The sequence below is a fragment of the Nycticebus coucang genome, chromosome 17, assembly GCF_027406575.1.
Source record: "Nycticebus coucang isolate mNycCou1 chromosome 17, mNycCou1.pri, whole genome shotgun sequence".
Classification (NCBI taxonomy): Eukaryota; Metazoa; Chordata; class Mammalia; order Primates; family Lorisidae; genus Nycticebus; species Nycticebus coucang.
The window spans coordinates 62,526,235-62,546,276 of NC_069796.1; the positions used below are offsets into that span (position 1 = coordinate 62,526,235).

Here is a 20,042-nt window from a genome sequence, read left to right on the forward strand (position 1 = left end):
CCTAAGAAAAATCACAGTGCTCAAAAATCACTTCTCTAGGGAGACACTGGCTTTACCACTCAATACTGTCCCCACCACCTTCATATTGTCATGTTCACCCCACTGGATTCACACACTTTATGCCACCTGTCTGGTCCTGGCAGGCATCTGGACTAAGACATCTGCCAAATGCTGTGCTGCCTTTCTGCTGAAATTGGATTCACGACTCTTTTTATGAGAAACAGGCTCTGGCTAATGAGGGCTGGTAAGATTATGTTCTGTCTTTTGGTGCCTCGGACTGTCCCAGAAGCACGAGAAGGCTGGTTCCTGGTAAGAAGGGCATCTCTCCAGCCTGTCTGACCAGCAAGATGGTGCCTGGAGCAGGCCTAAGCCTCCTGTGGGGTGATCTGGGGAGGCCCTGACCCTGGTCCCAGATCTTCACCTTCACAGATGGGACCAGTAGCTCAGGGAGCCTCTCCCAGATCAGAGCAAGTTGGGGAGAGACAGATGGAACTGCAAATCACGTTAGCCGGTGGCAGATGTGTTGGACCTCTGCTTCTGTGTCTGCTGGTGAGCCTGCTCTGACAGAAGCCGGGCTGCACCAGAAACCAGGGCTGGGAATGCCAGGCAGCTCCTTACTCTATGAACCTATGTCCACTACACTGCTGTGGTCGGGTCTTCCTCACTAGACGATAGGGATGGCTGGCTGGGGCAGCCATGGAGCCTTCCACTCATTCATGTCAAAACCTTGAGTCAGTGGCAGATGCATGCTGCCTGGGTTTAACTGTGGCTCCTTCCTCAGGCAGATAACCTCTCCGTGCCCTCATCTTCCACCTCATCTTCCAATCTGTAGAATATACTAATACAGCTAATACTAGCTCCTGCTTTGTAGTGTTACTAGGATGGTTATAAGAAATAATATGGTCAGGCGGCACCTGTAGCTCAGTGAGTAAGGTGCCGGCCTCATATACTGAGGGTGGCAGGTTCAAACTTGGCCCTGGCCAAATTACAACAAAAAATAGCCGGGCGTTGTGGCGGGCGCCTGTGGTCCCAGCTACTCAGGAGGCTGAGGCAAGAGAATCACCTAAGCCCAAGAGCTGGAGGTTGCTATGAGCTGTGCACAGCACTCTGCCAAGGGCAACAAAGTAAGACTGTCTCTAAAAAAAAAAAAAGAAAGAAAGAAAAGAAATAATTTGGGCAAGTACCTGACACGCAGTAGTACTGAATAAATGCCAGCTGCTGTGACTACTGCTACCAGAACCAGGAGCCATCAAACCAAGTCAACAAATTAATGAGATCATTTCAGATGGTTTGAATACCATGAAGAAAATAAATGTGGATAATAAGGGTGACTAGGGTTATTACAGAAGCCTCTTCTGGAGGTAGCACGTGAGCTGCGACCTAAAGCAGGGTTTCTCCACCTCAGCACTACCAGCATTTGGGGATGGATAATTCTTTGTCATGGGGTGGCTATCTTATGCAAGGTAGGAAGTTTAGCAGCACCTCTGATGCCAGCAGTATCCTGCTTCAGTTTTGACAACCCAAAATGTGTCCAGACACAGATAAATGTCTCCCAAAGGGCAAAACTGACCCCAGTTGAGAATCACTTACATGAAGGGTGAAGAGACAGTACCACAGGACAAAGGAGAAGAGCACTCCACAAGGAAGGACATACAGCTCTGGAGAGATGGGCTTTGAACTTGGAGGGCATGAGGAACTGGAACCTTGCCCTACTCTGAATCCAGGCATTTGTGATGTTAGTCCAGAAATCAGCGGGTTCTCCTTGGAAAAGAAGTCTGGGCATCCCAACCCTTCACACAGGTTGATTAAGAAAATACTGTATGGACAAAGGAATACTAAGTATAAAACAAGGCTGAGGTTTAGAACTCAGATGGTTCAGAAATCCAGATTAGAAAGTCAGATTCCTGACTCTCTCCTTTGAGCTTGGGAACCAGATTCTGTATTTTTTAACTTTTCATTGAATCTTCAAAGAAATCATGTGCTCAGATCCCCAGGAAGCTGACTAGAAATGCAGATTTGGGGGCTCCACCCTTCTTAGAAAAACTCCATGTCATTCTGCAGCTTGCTCAGGTCTACAAACCTCTGGATTCAACCAGCCCTAGGAGGACTTTAAGACAATCTCTGTACTTTTAAAAACTTTTCTAGCCACCTCCCAGCATGAGAACAAACAAAATCTGACATGGAGCTCCACATATTAAAGAAATGTAAGTGAGGTCAGGCATGGTGGCTCACACCTGTAATCCCAGCACTCTGGGAGGCCAAGGCAGGTGAATTGCTTGAGATCAAGAGTTTGAGACCAGCCTAAGCAAGAAACCCCCATCTCTACTAAAAATAGAAAAATTAGGCAGGCATTGTGGCGGGTGCTTATGGTCCCAGCTACTTGGGAGGCTGAGGCAAGAGGATCACTTGAGCCCAGGAGTTGGAGGTTGCTGTGAACTAGGATGACGCCCGGCACTCTACCCAGGATGAAATAGTGAGACTCTTGTCTCAAAAAGAAAAAAAAAAGGAAAGAAAAACAGAAATATAAGTGATAGCTCTGGATGAAGGCAGGGAGCCAGGGTTTCTATGGCACAACCCACTCCAAGTGCTCAAAACCATCTATCAACTTGACCATCTCCATGGTAACGGATGTGGAAACTGAAGTCTAGATGTAGGATAATATTTAGAAATAAACATATCCTACATCAAGCACATAAAGTGAACTCAATGTGAGTTTAAAATGGCTTGCTTTTTTCCCAGAGGCTTAAGGGACCTGGGCCCCCCTGGGACACACACAGAGTTGGCTTCCCTGGAGTTAAAAATTCCATAAGCCATTTCTCTGAAGCTGTGCACCCCATGAAGCCTGAGATCAAAGGGATACGGGCCAGAGGGTTGACGTATGTTAACAAAATATTATCAGAGGTCTATAGGTGCTCTGCCCTGAGGAAAAGACACAGTCATTACTACATACTGAGTAAACTGAGTGAACGCTTGAAGATATTCTTCCATTAACTCTGTTCCCCTGTGACTACTTTCTTCTTTGTGATCTTTATTTAGATACCTGCCCAGAGATTAGTCAGTGTTTAGAAGAGGTTTACTACAAAAGTAATTGTATTAATATGTAACAAAATATTTCCTTTCAAGTTAATTTCAAATAGGTAAAATAAGATAATGATGGAACTAACATGATAGATTGTGTACATGACTAGAAAAGTATAAAATCAAAACCCTGAATAAAGAATTCGCTACACGCCATCTCATCTCGTGTAGTCTGTTTCTTGACTTAATAATTACAGGAGCGACTTTACACCCACGGCAAAGCTGCTGTTTGTTGGCATCTCCAGTCACACGACATCTAGGGGGGAGATTTGCCCAAAGGAAAGTGGGCACTCTTGGTAAATCCAAGACTTGCTTTTCTGTGAACCTCCAAAATCCAGAGCCTCCTGCCTCACCTGGCCTTGCACACAGCAGATGGTGAGTGCTGCCTACAGCCCTCACCTGCTAATGGACATGATTCACAAATACTCTCCTAGGTCTGGGCTTCAGCTTCATGCCCTGAGCACATATCCCCATTCTTCCCCACCCTAATTGAAGGCATCTGTGCTTAGCAAGTAGCTCTGCCCCACACTGACAACAGCTCCCTGGGGTTCTTCTCCTGCAGGAATCTGGGTGGGCAGAGGATAGTAGAGGTCCTGAATGAGATCCCCTTCACAGAGGAGTAGGAATCTGACATTTTTCATACCCGTCAATTCTATTATACACATACTTTCACTTTTTTTTTTTTTTTCTGAGACAGGGTCTCCCTCTGTTGCCTGGGCTAGAGAGCAGTGGTATCATCATAGCTCAATACAACCTGAAACTCCCAGGCTCAAGTTATCCTCCTGCTTCATCCTCCCAAGTAGGTGGGACTACGGGTTCCCTCCACAGGTGACATGGTATGTCTCTTGCTCAGGCTGGCCTCTAACTCCTGACTTCAAACAATCTTCTTACCTCAGCCTTCCAAAGTACTATGATTACAGGTACAAGCCACCATGCTTTTTATTTATTTTTGGAGACAGAATTTCATTCTGTTGCTCAGGCTGGAGTGCCATGGTGTTGGCATAGCTCACAGCAACCTCAAATTCCTGGGGTCAAGTGGTACTCCTGCCTCAGCCTCCCAAGTAGTTGGGCCTGAAGGTGTAAATTTCTTATTGGTACATAAAATAATGATGCATTTTTTTTTTTTTTTGGAGACAGAGTCTCACTATGTTGCCCTCAGAAGAATGCTGTGCTGTCACAGCTCATAGCAACCTCAAACTCTTGGGCTTAAGCAATTCTCTTGTCTCAGCCTCCCAAGTAGCTGGGACTACAGGCACCTACCACAATGCTCGGCTATTTTTTGTTGCAGCTGGCCTGGGCTGGGTTCGAACCCACCACCCTTGGCATATGTGGCTGGCACCATAACCAGTGCTATGGGCACAGAGCCATGATGCACTTTCTTATATTTAAAGAAATATAATAATTATCCTTTATTTTTTGAGGTACTGGTCTTGATGTGCATTGTTATTTAATCCTTTTGAGAACTCTATAAGGCATCCCATTTTAACAGGTGAGAAGACAGTAACTCAGAGACCAGGCCAACTGCCTCCCAAGAATTCATAAGTGGTTGTCACAATTAATTTTATGCATTAACTTGGCTAGACTATGGTGTCCATTGTTTGTCCAAATACTAGTGTACATGTATTTTCATTTTATTTATAAAATTAATTACTCAATTATTTATTTATTTGGAGACAGAGTCTTACTCAGTTGCCCTGGGTAGAGTGTTGTAGTGTCATCAAAGCTCACAGCAACTTCAAATAAGGGATCTTCTTACCTCAGCCTTGCAAGTAGCTAGAACCACAGGTGCTACCACCATACTGGCTAATTTTTCTATTTCTAGTAGAGACAAGGTCTCACTCTTGCTGAGGCTGATTTTGAACTCCTGAGCTCAAGCAATCCAGCTGCCTCAGCCTACAGGTGCTAGGATTACAGGTGTGAGCCACCACACCTGGCTAATTATTTATTTTTACTTTTTATTTATTTTTTATTTTTTAGAGACAGAGTCTCACTTTATTGCCCTCAGAAGATTGCCATGGTGTCACAGCTTACAGCAACCTCTAGCTCTTGGGCTTAGGCGATTCTCTTGCCTCAGCCTCCCAAGTAGCTGGGACTACAGGAGCCCGCCACAATGCTCGGCTATTTTTTTTGTTGTTGCAGTTTGGCCAGGGCCAGGTTCAAACCCGCCACCCTTGGTATATGGGGCCGGTGCCCTACTCACTGAGTCACAGGTGCTGCCCTTTTTATTTTTAGATATAGGATCTCATTCTGTCACACAGACTCAAGTGCAGTGGTGTGATCGTAGCTCACTGCAGCCTGGAATTCCTGGGCTCAAAAGATCCTCCCAGCTCAGCTACCCAAAATAGCTAGGACTACAGGTGCACACCAGTGCACTTGGCTAATTAAAAAATATTTTTTAGTAGAGATAAAAATGTTATCTCTTGCTATGTTGCCCAGGCTTCTCTCAAACTCCCCGATTCAAGTAATCCTCCTGCCTTGGTGTCCTAAAGTGCTGGGATTACAGGTAGAAGACACTGCCCAGCCTAGATGTAGTTTTTATTTTGGGGGAGACTCACTATGTCACCCTGAGTAGAGTGCCATGGCATCACAGCTCACAGCAACCTCAAACTTTTGGGCTTAAGCAATTCTCTTGCCTCAGCCTCCCAAGTAGCTGGTACTACAGGCACCCACCCCAATGCCCGGCTATTTTTTTGTTGTTATAGTTGTCATTGTTGTTTAGCAGGCCCAGGCCAGGCTCAAACCCGCCAGTCCCAGTGTATGTGGCCGGCACCCCAACCACTGAGCTAAGGGTGCCAAGCCTAGATGTACTTTTTAGATGATTAACATTCACAATCAGTTGACTTTAAGAAAAGCAGATTACCCTCCATAATGCAGGTAGGTCCCATCCTATTAGTTAAAAACCTTAATAACAAAAATTAAGGTATCCTGGAGAAGGAATTTTGCCTCAAGATTGTAATACAGAAATCATGCCTGAGCTTCCAAATTTTGGACCGAATTGCAATATCAGCTTTTACCTCAATTTCCAGTGTGCTGGCATGCCCTACCAATTTTGGACTTGCCAGGCCTCACAATTGCATAAGCCAATTCCTTAAAATAAATCTCTCTTTCTATACATCCTATTGGTTTGTTTGTCTGGAGAACTCTGAGACGGTGTTGGAGCTGGGGTGTCAAGCCTTATATATCTCTCTGTATACATACAGCCTCTGTGTCCCCATCAAGGCCCAGCTTCAAGGAAGCCAGTCTTGCAGCTGCCACCCCCCTGCACCTCTTATCACAATCAGACAATCAAACACCCACCAGGGCTGATTTGGAAAAGGGAAGGAGGGGCTGAGCTGAGCACAGATGCCCATTAAGAAAGCAGAGAGACAAAGAGTAAGTGATATGTTTATTGCAGAATGCCTTTTTCTGGGGTCCACGCTACTAACCATGAGGCTGTACTGAGGGGCCCCTCACGAGCCACGGGCCTCAGAGCAGACAGATACAATAACCTGGAATGCAAACTGGTTGCACATAAATAAGAGGAGGTTGGCAAAGGAAAAAAAAAGAAAAACAACAAACGAACGTGCAGTTTCCTATGCTAGTGGTGGCAGGGTCTTATCCAGGCCCATTCTCTTTTCATTCTATTTCCACATGGAGACTTTTCTTCTGCTCTGAAAAAAAGCTTTATCACCTTCTGATTTGACTCATCAGCATGAGACTGGCTCCCAGCAGTCCCCCACCATGCCTTCTAGACTGGCAAAGGATCCAAGAAAAACAAGATGGTTTCTTCTTAAAAAACAAACAAACAAACAAACACTGCTTCCATTCTCCTTTATACCTCCCAGTTGACAGGTGGACAATGTGTCCCCTGACCATGAACCAACCAAAAGAAAGAAAATGCTGAGCACAAGCCACGAGCCAGAATAAAAAATATTGCACATAGTTACAAGAGTCTTCCTGAGATCCCTTTCGCTGCAGATCCCTAAATACTGGCTTTAGAGCCAACCAATCGCTTGCCTGTCAACGGTGGTGTATAACCATGGCATCCCACTCTCCAAATCCAGGTGGCATTAAGCATATACTCCACATTATTATCCTTCGCTTTTAGTTGAACTCGAAGACGAGGCTGAGTGTAACCTTGCACACTGCAAAAATGTGGCAGAGGGAGGTAGGGATAGTTTTAAACTTTTATCTTCTTTCAACACGCTTTTCACCTCTGGGTAGTTATCAAAGTTCTACAGGTGAACACAGCATCTAAGATATGGAATCTTCTGGAACCAAGAGCTGGGAAAGTGGTTTTCCCCAACCATTTGCTTTTGAAAAGGGAATTCTGTGGTTACCTGCAGGTCCGTAACAAGCTGGGTTAAAACTTAACAGCCCTTACGTGGGACAGGCAGTGTAGCAATTACATTTGTCTTTTCTCTTAAGGAATTTTCAAGTATCACAAAATCCCTGATAGAGTGTGTAAACAAGACATCTTATTGAACAGAAAACTAGATCACTTCAGGAAGCAGCAGCACGTGAAATATCTAAAAGACCAAAAAAAGGTTTAGGTTCAACAACAAAGGCAAAACAGCCACCTCTCTGTGCCTTGCAAGGCAAAAACACTCAGGTGTAGACATGCAGGGGCCCCTCCATATAGAGCCAGGCAAGGAAAAGCACCCCAGACCCATCTTCCGGGGGTCTTGAGAACACTTCAAGCTACCCCTCCTTTCTCAGTGGAACAGACACCGTTGGGGAAGAAACAGACATGCTTGTGGACTAGTGTTCTGTGTCCAGTTCCCTGACTCCTGGCCTTTTACCAAGTCTTTCTTGATTCACTGGGCCCCTGCTTGAGGGGACAGCCACTGAGCCATCTCTTTGTCCCCCTGCCACATGTGGAAGACATCTTTCAGAGGAATGCTCTCAGGTGAGGTATGTCATTGAGTGTTTTGCTCTGGGTCAGTTTTATTCAAAAGCAGTATGAACTCTCCACGTTCACGGGCAACGAGGCTCTTTGGGCATAGCCTCCCAGGGCCTCACTTGGCTGAGCTCTCCTCATCAATGTCCTCTTCAAGGGTCCAGAGGTGGCCTTGGCCTATCTGTCAAAACAGCCCGTGGGAAAAAGGTGGCTTCCAGTGAAGTAGCTGCTTCCATAGGTGGTGGTGAGGCAGTGCCTGGGCTCGGCTGTAATGGCCATCTGCATGCTCAGGGACGCAGGGACAGGCATGGGACACACATCCAGAGGTTGGAAGGTAGGGTATGGAGTGTGGAGAGATGAGCTCGTGCCCCCTGACAGCAGGCTGCCTGAACAGTGGGTCTGCAGTGAGTCCCGATAGGCCAAGCACAGGTCCTGCACTGGGGCCTGGAACTGTGCCAGGGTGGTCACTGGCTGGCTGAGAGCAGGGTAGGGGGGTGGCTGAAATAGCACTTGGCTAGAGCTGGCGGGTGTGCCAGGCACCACTGCCAAGGCCTGGCTCTTGACAGAGACGGCATCCTTGAGGACATTGTCATATGCTCTGAAAGGAAAAGGCCTGGGTAAGACTTTGAAGTCAAAGGCCACCAGACACCTGCATGCACCTTTACCTGCCTTGCTAAGTGGGATCCAAAGAGATGCCTGTGACCACCTGTGCCTGCAGCACAGTCTCAGGTGTTCTCTGACTAGACTCAGACACAGAAAAACTCTTCTGACTCCTCCAGACTAGATTAGCTGTCCCTGCACCCCTGTGCTGCCCTAACTCAGCCGTGAGAAACTCTGAGATTCACTTCCCCCACATGATAACTTCTGGGGCACCGCCCGGCTGCTAGGGAGGACGCCATCTGCTTTTGCTCACACTGTATTCCTTGTACCTGGCACAGCAGTGTTCCTAATGCCAGAAGGACCACAACCTCTGCCTTCAAGGCACTTCAAGGCCAGCTCCATCCCCAACTGGGTCACCCCTTAGCTGGCAGATACCAAGCAAGTTGCCCCTGGGGTCTAAGTTCTCTACACTTGATCTTAGCCAAAAGGCTGAGAAGCGATAGGGGTCTAAGTTCTCTATCTGAAAGGGGGGGAACAAAAAGTGTTTTTGCCATCTCAAAAAAAAAAAGCTTCCCATAAAGCTTTCTTGGGAACAAAACAATTAGACACTTATGTAAAAAGGAAAAAATGGGGACTACAACAGACCTGACAAGGGGGTATCCCAGAGCAACAACCATCCACCAGTGAATAGGGGAAGAAGACATGAAGCCAAGCCAGGAGCACCTGAATATCTGAAGGGACCCAGGTACGCTCAGACCAGGCTGTACTCTCTAGCTTTGGGGACCTTCTGAAAAGCACAGCTCTTAGGTTTGGTGCCAGTAGCTAGTGGTTAGGGGGCCGGCCACATACACCGGGGCTGGCAGGTTCAAAACTGGCCTGGACCTGCTAAACAACGACAACTATCAAAAAAAAAAAACTAGCTGGACATTGTGCCGGGAGCCTGTAGTCCCAGCTACTTGGGAGGCTGAGGCAAGAGAATCGCTTAAGCCCAAGAGTTTGAGGTTGCTGTGAGCTATGATGCCACAGCACTCTACCGAGAGCGACATAGTGAGACTCTATCTCAAAAAACAAAAAAAAAGAAGCACAGATCTTAAAACAAGGCCACTTGTTAAAGGAGCAGGACTGACATTTCAAAGGACTGAAACACAAGCTACTATCAGCAAGGCTGCCCACATTTTGGAGATAAAAGGCAGCTCCTGGGCAGGGGGAGGGGGTCCCATGGGCTTCTGCTTGGCCCACAGGACTGCCTGGTGAGTCAGGCCAGTATCTGCGACATGCTGCCACCTTTGGGTAGAAGAGGCTCTATACTGTTTGCCCTCTTCCCTGTGGTCATGGAGCTCTTTTGTCTCCATTATTGTTTTCCCTATGAGGGATTCACGATGACTTTAAGCATCTTCTCTGATACACTGAACACTTCTGTTTCAAGATTTCAGGGCCTCTTGCAAGGAGGCTGTGCCTCTTATCTGAAGTCACTCTGGGCTTAGATGGCTAAGAAGTGGCCATGTCTGAGAAAAGTAGCTTATAAGCAGAGTCACTCAATGTGCTTATCCATGAGATTACACTGGGACTCAGATCAAAGGGTGCAGACATTTAAAGGAGATATACACAGTCCTCTCCACTCTCACTGCCTGAACTTCAAGATGCAAACCCAAAGCTACTCAAAATATTCCAAAGGGCTGACTCCCCAAGTCCCACTTCCATCAAGAGTCACCCGGCCACCTTTATATGAGACTCTTTAGCTGGGGAAATCATCACAAGCTCCAGACTCAGGAAATTACTCGTCACCTAGGGCAGGCTGTAAGAACAACCAGAATCCAGTATTTCAGAAGCATGACATTCAGGAGAGCAACTTACACTAGCAAGATTTCAATGCATGTGCTGAGATGTTCCATGGAGTAGTTTGAGACCCTCTGCAGGTCTCTGGTCCAGTAAGGAGAAAGCTGCAGGCAGATCCTGGAGGCTCCGACGCAGGCAGCAGCAACCACAGAAGGCTGGAACTTGTAGAATATATGATCTAAAAGCGAATGACAGAGAGAGTCAGCATTGAAATGCTCTCCCTGGAATCCCATGCTCAGCCCAAGAACAGGTGAACAAATGAATTGGTGCAAAGGCTGATAATCACTGTCCTATAAATAGGATGAAAAATGAGAAACTGTGTTAGCTGTTTTTGAATCTTAAGCACCGTGGCTCTCAGTCTGGGATTTCTAGTATCAGCAGAGAGTGGTGACTTTCAAAATACTGACCACAGCTCCCAGAGCTGCAGGGGTTTGCTGATGTTCTACAAACACAACTGTAAACCATTCGGGCTACTTATTAATTATAACAATGCCTGGCCCACAGCAGCATGCAGTGAAAATCTTTCATTTATTTATTTATTTAATGAAAATCTTTTGAACGAATGGCTGTAAGAGTTTGGTGTCCATTACTAAAATTGGCAGTTTACTTAGATTTACCCTGGTTCTCAATGTCCTACTATGATATCCAGTCATATGGCAAAGTAGGTACTATTTATGTACAGAGGCAAACAGCTGAAAGTCCTACAGTTTTCATGAATGCCACCTGGTTTTCTTTTCTTTTCTTTTTTTATTTTTTGAGACAGAGTCTCACTATGTCACCCTTGGTAAAGTGATATGGCATCACAGCTCACGGCAACCTCAAACTCTTAGGCTCAAGCGATTCTCTTGCCTCAGCCTCCCTAGTAGCTGGGACTACAGGCGCCTGCCACAATGCCCGGCTATTTTCTTGTTGCAGTTGTCATTATTGTTTAGCTGGCCTGGGCCGGGCTCAAACCCTCCATGTTTGGTGCATGTGGCTAGCACCATAACCACTGTGCTACAGGCGCCAAGCCAGCCACTTGGTTTTCGATGTGTCACTATCTTAAGTTGTACATGATTTCCAATTATTTCAACTTCTGCCTTTTAAAGTATCAGTTAGGGTGGTAGTAGAGTTACAGGAACAGAGTCAGAGCCCCACACACACCAGGTTCAAATCCCAGCAATGACTTTGGGTAAGTTGTTTCACCTCTTAAGCATCAATGCTCCCCATTCATAAAATGTGGGAAAAAAAAACGATTTTTGTGTATGTTCAGTGTCAAGGTCAAATGAGATGATATACACAAAGCACTAAAGTGAGCTGCCTGGCACTCAGCAAATGCTCAGGGAATATCTGGGTATCACAACCACTGATGCTGACACACACAACCACTGGTTGGTGGCCGGTCATCAGGGGTAGTATTTCACCTAACGCCTAGATTTTAAGACACTGGGAAGGGTGAGTTTCAAGTTAAGAGTCCTCAAATAGGGTAACTTTTATTGCTAGGGTAACTTTAATAGCTGGGCATTGTGGCGGGTGCCCGTAGTCCCAGCAGGAAACACTATTCACTCCCCTCACCCTATTTGTATGATGACAGCAATTTGGGAATGGCCTACCTGTGAATCTATACTATTTTTCCTTTTTTTTTTTTTTCTTTTCTTTTAGACAGAGTCTCACTGTCACCCTGGGTAGAGTGCTGTGGCATCCTACCTCACAGCAACTTCAAACAAAGTGACCTCCTTGCTTCAGCCTCCTGAGTAGCTGGGAGCATAGGCACCTGCCACAATGCCTGGCAGTTTTTCTACTTTTAGTAGAGACAGGGTCTCGCTCTTGCTCAGGCTGGTCTCAAACTCCTGAGTTCAGGCAATCTAGCCAACTCAGCCTCCCAGAGTGCTGGCATTATAGGTGTGTGCCACTGAGCCTGGCAACCCATACTATTTAAATCATTTGCAACATTCCAGTTGACCACAAGAAAAATGACTAGGTGGTCTGTAAGTCTGTAGGGTACCAGTGGCTTGTATGTTTTAACATGTTTAACATCACCCTTCTTTGCTTTTCCCTTGCAAAGTTAGAGTGGTCTGGGCACACAGGTCCTAGTCAACAAGAAGACCCCACTTCTGGACAGACATGGCCCTCAGAGCCACCTAACCCCAGCTGTTGTGTGGGTGGGGAAGGGAATGGAAGTTGTCACCTTGCAGGGTGACCTCTAGGAAGTAGTGGGCATACTCCTTGAGGCACTCTTTGGTCTTGTGGGGGCAGGTGGTGGGCCAGGTGTGGCAGTGGTGGTCCTTCTGGCTGATGGAGGCCAAGAGGTAGTAGTCCAGAAAGTGGGCAGGTGTGGGCAGGCAGAGGTTCCAGCTGAAGGCCTCCAGCAGCAGCAACTCCGTGCTCAGCAGCTCCTTCTTGGTGAGGGTGAAATTTTGGCTGCTCAGGACCCTCGTACTGTTTATCTGCTCCAACTTGGGCACGTGGTCTTCCCTGTCCTCAAATTTACCTGTGTTGGGGGAAGGGGAAGCAGAGGTTACTGGAAGACTCTCACGGGCACACAGTGTGCTCAAGGCCCACCTTACAGTGCCTGGATGGTGCTGGCAGAGAGGACAAAAGACAGAAAGGCTGGACTTCAAGGGACAAGAGCACATATTCTGCATCTGTAAAACCTGGCTTGAATCCCTAAGCCATCACTGCTAGCTGTGTGATCATGGCCAGGTGTCTCAACCTCTCTGTGACTCAGCTTCCTCTTGTGTAAAATGGAACCTATATTTCATAAAACTTTTGTTAGATTCAATGAGAAAATGCACACCCAATGCTCAGGCCAATGCTCAGGCCAGCAGAAGGCCTATGACAACAGTCAGCAAAGGCAGTCAGGGCCTGGGGAGTAAGCCATCTGCACCCCCCTCCCAATGCCATCTGGCCCTCACCAACCCAACTTCAGATTTGACCGTGCAAATCTGACTCTGTCCCTGCAGATGTGGGAACACCCTTCAGTGGCTCTCCCCTGGCCCCGGCATTGAGTTCAAACTCTGTAAATGGGGTCTTAGTTTGGGTTATTCTAAAACAGTCTCCTTGGAGGGTGAGCCCGGGAAGGATAAGTAGATGAGGAAAGAAAACAGGAAGGGCTGAGTACATTGGATACTTTTTCTTCCATTCTTGAGACACTCTGCTAAGAAGAATATGTTCCAGCTCCAGTCATGTAAACATGAAAGAGGTAAAGTCTCCATCGTTTTTAAGGCTGCATTATATTCCATGGTGTACATATACCACAATTTATTAATCCATTCATGGGTTGATGGGCACTTGGGCTTCTTCCATGACTTAGCAATTATGAATTGAGCTGCAATAATCATTCTGGTACAAATATCTTTGCTCTAATGTGATTTTTGGTCTTCTGGATAGGGCACATGTGAAATTTACTAAAGGTAGAATATAAATGTCTTAACACAATAACTAAGAAAATGCCGTGAAGGCTATGTTAACATGTTTGATGAAAATATTTCAAATTGTATATAAAACCAGCACATTGTACCCACCCCACAATTGCATTAATGTACACAACTATGATTAAATAAAAATAAAAAAAACAGGAAAGGAAAGAAGCCCAAAAGGGCACATTATCAAGTCACCATTGCAGACAATTGGTGTGTAATGCTACCGAGGAATTCTAAGAAATGGTGTAAAAGACAGGCTTTAGGTTATTCCAGCTAACAGTCAGGGAACAGAGGCGCTTACACATCACCTCCAGTAGTCATCAGCTGTGGACTGCTCCCAAGGGGCAAAGGGGGCAGCTTGTGTACTGAGGATCAAGGGCTGGGCTAGGGGGCTTAACAGCCTCTACTGTCTGAGGCTCTATGGCATGGGGCCTCTCCTCTGCAGCCACGATGCTCCTCACAACCCAGCTGTGGACCCCCATCACTGGTAGTTCTTGCCTACAAGCCTTCATTTATGTACTCCCCTGCCTGGAACACCCTTTCTCAACCCCTCTTCACTCAGCCAACCTTTCATGTCCTTTACTTTCAGAGTCCTGCCTCTTGGAAGCCTCCCTGACCCCAGTCCCCAAGTAATGTACAGCTCCCACGTCAGGTGGTAAGGGCCGGCCTAGATCTGGTCACCTGCGATCCCAAGCCCAGCTCTATGGGGTACAGAGCTGCTGCTAAGCAAGTGACAGAAGAAACGGCAAGGTTGCCTGGCTGACCTCAAAGCACACATGGGTGCCAATGCAGAAACCTGGAAACGAAATGTGCTCACACCTGCTCACAGCTGCAAATGTCCCTGACCCATTTCCCACCAGCCTCTCACACTGCTCAGGGGAGATGAGGAACTAACGAACAACGTGTTCCTGAGAGAGGCCTCAAAGGATGGCAGGTGAAATGAAGCCGAGTCTGGGCAGGCCTGGGTCTCTGTGAGCCTGGCAACAGTCCACTCAGTGGGTAAAGACAGCAGGACATGAGCTCTGGTCTTTCATGGGGAGGAACTGAGCACATGTGCATGTGCAACATGGTGAAGAGCAGACGCCCGGTCTGCGCAGCCCACAGCACCCCCATGCTCCAGCCCCTCAGAGCCCAGTCCCCCCTGTCTTGCACACATGGGGAACTTGGTCAGGCTGTGAGGGGCAAGAAACTCTTGTATAGATGGAAATCCCATTTGTGAGCCTGGAGGACCGGGTACTGCTGGCCTGTGAAGCCCCATACCTCTATAAGTACAAGGTACAGCCTCGTGGAACTCTGCCCCTCTCTGACCTCATTGGTGTCCTAAAGAGCTCAGTTTAGTGGTCCTCGGATATCACCGATGCACTTCTTAATTCAGATTACCTGCTTAACACCAATTTTTCTTTTTCTTTCTTGAGACAGCTGTCTCATTCTGTCATCCTGGGTAGAGTGCTGTAGTATCATAGCTCACAGCAACCTCAAACCCCTAGGCTCAAGTGATCCTCTTGCCTCAGCCTCTCGAGTAGCTGAGACTACAGGTGCCCACCACAATGCCTGGCTAGTTTTTCTATTTTTAGTAGAGATGAGGTCTCACTCTTGCTCAGGCTGGTCTTGAAACCCTGAGCTCAGGCAATGCACCCACCTCAGCCTCCTGGAGTGCTAGGATTACAGGCATGAGCCACTGTGTTCACCCCCAAGTATTAATATTAATGGTCAGCACCTGACTCTAAGACCCATGTGGACAGGAACCAGGGCTAACCCCCTTGCTGCTGTGCCATCCATTCTCAGCACAGTGCCTAGCACATCGTAAGTGCCCAACTGAATGAATGAATGGTTCTTTCTGGACAATGGACTTTTAAGTCATTTGAATTTTTCTCTGATGATCTTATATTGTCTACTTTTATCTCTAACAATCATACATTTTTTGTGCAATTTAAAAAGGAGATAACATTTTTTCTTTGCAAAGTTGCCAGGTTTCCCTGAACATTATACTGCCAGCTTTCTGTTTCTCTGAGGAGCAGAAGGTGGTGAGGGGAACGTGCACTGTACAGGGAGAGGTACTAAGACCCTGGCACAGCCCTGCTGGCAGCCTACAGTCTACTACACAGCAGATGTGCTCAATCAGATTAGTTTCCCCCTCCTCTCCCTGCTTTTCAGACCTTTCAGAGCTCTGCCACCAAGCCCAGGAGGATTATCCTCCAATGGAAGGCGCCAGGGATTACTGGGAATCTGACTTCACCTGCTCCCTCTGCCTCCTGGGGACCTACCACACTGAAGGCCAGAGCCAAGCAGAGCTGGGTCTGAATCCTCAGGAGTTTGCTCCAGACCTAACAGCATGAAATTCCACAGGAATATAAGCATGTGCAGATGAAATGGTCATGCAGAATGCAAAGTGCTTCACAAGTGCCCACCACACAGAATAGCCTGTGTTTCATGGCTGCCACACACTAGATCCTCAAAGGAACATTCCAGGTAAGAACCTGTACAGTCTCTAGAGACTCAGAGAAAAAGCCTATGGGAAAACTCAACTTCTACATCCAGAAGCGGACTTCAGAGTCCCTGCTTTTAACTGCAGACCATGCCAAGCCCAGCTTAGCGACTCTCCCCCAGCACAACACATTTCACAGCCAGAAAAGAGTATGAGTTTCCTGGCATTGCACGTGCCTGGCAGACACTTCCTCCCCTCCTCCTCCCACAACTGTGAGTACGCTGGCCCCCGTCTCCAGTGCTGCCCCCAGTAGGCACTGCAGCCCCCACTAAGCACCGCTACTCAGCTGCTTCCTCCTTATCAACAAACCACAGACAACAGATGCCTAGACGTCTTCAGGCGGGTCCCCAGGGAGGCCGGGAACAGTAGTCTGAGTCCTTCCAAGTCAGACAATGGCCACAGACTCTCCTTTACTCCCTTGATGCACTTTTTATTTTGAAAAGTTTCAAATCCACAGAAGAGATGAAAGAAAAGAACAACCTTTCACTGACAGCTGACGTTGAGCTACGTTTGCTTTGTTTGTACATTGTATGTAAATATTGGTGTTGCTGGACCATTTCTGGTTATGTTACAGACATAACATGCCACCCCTGAACATTTCAGCATCCATTCCTAAGGTCACTTTCCTATAAATCATAATGCTACTAGTAATTCTTTTTTTTTGAAGTAGTTAATATTTTTACTTCTTTGCATATAGTGAAATAGAAGTTTAATTCATTTGCCAGAGACCACACAGGTAGTCATTTCCAAAGCTGAAAATTCAAATTCAGTTAGTCTGGCTCCAGAGTCCATTAGCTTTAACATCTCTGCAGATACTATTTGTCATGTACAACACTACTTAAATGATCCTTTCAAATATCCATCTTCCTACCAAGATTATCAGGGGAAAAACTCAAATATTTCTATCCACAGCACATTATATGTCACAATATTCAATAAACGTTTGTTAGACTAAATCATGTTGTACTTTTTAAAGTTAGTTTAAATTAATCTTTCCCTCTTCCTTCCCTTCCTTCCTTTTTTGTCTCCCTAACAAAGAATATTTAGGCCTTTTATAATATAAATGTCTATATCACTTTTTTTCCCAATAGATTTAGGGGTACAAGTGGTTTCTAATTACCTAGATGAAATACACAGTGGTCATATTTGGGTTTTTAGACCCTTTCTGTCACCCAGTAGAAAGTTTTTCTTGGCCGGGCATGGTGGCTCATAACTGTAATCCTGGCATTCTGGGAGGCTGAGGCAGGTGGATTGCCTGAGTTCACAGGTTTGAGACCAGCCTAGGCAAGAGCAAAACCCTGTCTTTAAAAAATAGCTGGGCATTGTGGCAGGGACGTGTAATCCCAGCTACTTGGGAGGCTGAGGCAAGAGAATTGCTTAAGCCTAAGAGTTTGAGGTTGCTGTGGGCTATGACGCCACGACTCTACTTAGGGTGACAAAGTAAAACTGTCTCAAAAAAAAAAAGTTTTTCTTGTTATTAGCAATTCTAAGACATTAATATAAATACAATAACATTTTTCCTACATTCAGTCCATATTTGACTTTCTCCAGGGGTCCCAAAAATGCCTTTTATAACTTTTTTTTTTATTTGTTTTGGATCCAGAACCCAAACTAGGTTCATACTTAAGAGTCTATTACCTCTTTAGGTCCATTTTTTCATTTTTCATGACACTAATTCTTTGGAAATACATAGGCTGTTGCCTTATAAAATGTTCCACATTCTATGTCTGCCTGATTGTTTCCCCATGATTAGATACAGGTCAAAGAATTTGTGCAAGAAAACTAACTACACAGGTGACATTATGGCCTTCTTATTGGATCCCATCAGGAGTCATATACAACATCAGTTTGTCCCAGCAATAGTGACACTATGCTTCATCACTTGATTAAAGTGGTAGTACCAGATCTTAAAGGAAGATCTTTCCTGTGAAATTAAAAAGTAATCTGTGAGGCTTTGAGACTCTGTGAATATCCTGTTCTCAGTAACTTTTAACTTGATGGCCTGGCACCTGCGGATGGCCCTTTCCTAAATAAATTCTTATACTGGGAAATAAGTTTTAAAAATCCTATCACTTTGTTAAGGCCGGGCATGATGGTTTACACCTAACACTCTGGGAGGCCAAGATGGATGGATCGCCTGAACTCTGGAGTTTAAGAGCAGCCCAAGCAAAATCAAGACTGGCCCCTCATCTTTACTAAAAATAGAAAAACTAGCCAGATGTGGTGGTGCACACCTGTAGTCCCAGCTGCTCAGGAGGCTAAGGAAAGGGGATCATTTGAGCCCAAGAGTTTGAGGTTTCTATGAGCCATGACACCACAACACTCTACCCAGGGTGACAGAGTCTCACTCAGAAACTAAAAGAATTCTATCACCTATCACTTTGTCTACTTCTTCGTTTTTCCTATCATCTGATATTCAGTAATACGTTATTTTTCATGTTCACACTGTCATCAATTTGAATGACAGGAGCCTGATCAACATCCTTCTAAGTTTGGAAAAGATCCTACACCTAACAAAGCACTTACTCTCAGAGGTAGGTACACACCCATGCGCCTTCAGTGTTGGTGGTGACCTGTGATATGTAATGCCTCTCACGTGCCCCTTACACACCCAGCTGGCTGATCCCTAACACCACTCCCCAAGCTAGTGCACAGAGTATCTGGGTGATATGTGGCAGGTCATAGTAAAGTGATGACCATGAGTCCAGCCACATGACCTACACTCTCCAAGAACAGATGAGGCGATTGTTGCTAGGTACCATCCATCCAGCTTAAGCAAAGATGCCCACACACAGACTAGTTTTTTTTTTTTTTTTTGTAGAGACAGAGTCTCACTGTACCACCCTCGGGTAGAGTGCCGTGGCGTCACACGGCTCACAGCAACCTCTAACTCTTGGGGTTACACGATTCTCTTGCCTCAGTCTCTCGAGCAGCTGGGACTACAGGCGCCCGCCACAACGCCCGGCTATTTTTTTGTTGCAGTTTGGCCGGGGCTGGGTTTGAACCCGCCACCCTCGGCATATGGGGCCGGCGCCCTACTCACTGAGCCACAGACGCCGCCCTTTTTTTTTCTTTTCATAGCATTAAAAAAAAAAAAACATTGTGGTAAAGAACATAAAATTTGGCTCGGTACAGCGGCTCACACCTGTTATTATAGGACTCCGAGAGGCCAAGGACAGAGGATCACTAGAGCTCAGGAGTTCAAGACCAGCCTGAACAAGAACAAGACCCCATCTCTACTAAAAATAGAAAAATGAGCTGGGTGCTGAGGCAGGTGCCTGTAGTGCCAGCTACTTGAGAGGCTGAGGCAAGATCAATTGAACCTAGGAGTTTGAGGTTGCTGTGAACTAGGCTGACACCACGACACTCCAGCTAGGGCAACAGAGTGAGACTCTGTCTTAAAAAACAACAACAAAATAAAACTTAACAAAAAGGTAACCAGCACAGAAGCAGCACTGCCCCCATTCCCACCATCCAGGCCTTGGGCACAGCCCAGCTTCAAGTAGACAGGCTGTGTTCTGTACTCACTTAATTCCCCCAGCAGTCCATACCTGGATAGATGCTCATTTAGAATGCCACTCAGGGTAATCTGCTGCCCACTCAGGTGCTAACCCTAGGCTCAGAGATAAGGCCAAAATTTCTTAGCTAAAGAGAACTAGATTTTAAAGCAACAGCCAGCCACTTTTCTTTCCTAAGGAAATGTAATGCTTTTAAAGACAGGCAAAGCTATTCTTTCCCAAGAATGGCCACTCTCCTATTTAAA

General features: G+C 46.3%; 1 protein-coding gene across 2 annotated transcripts in view; it reads right to left on the minus strand.

Annotated features, from left to right (window-relative positions):
- CCNJL (cyclin J like) overlaps positions 1-20,042 on the minus strand; it is a 121,983-nt gene that overhangs the window by 51,013 nt on the left and 50,928 nt on the right. The window contains exons 4-6 of one of the 2 annotated variants that reach the window (XM_053566657.1): positions 12,561-12,863; positions 10,412-10,571; positions 6,476-8,555 (exon numbers count right to left, since the gene is read on the minus strand). In XM_053566657.1, the coding sequence (XP_053422632.1) occupies positions 8,135-8,555; positions 10,412-10,571; positions 12,561-12,863 (884 nt within the window). In that variant the 3' untranslated portion in view covers positions 6,476-8,134. Of the gene's footprint in view, positions 1-6,475; positions 8,556-10,411; positions 10,572-12,560; positions 12,864-20,042 lie in introns of those variants that run through there. The other variant, XM_053566658.1, reaches the window with a different exon arrangement.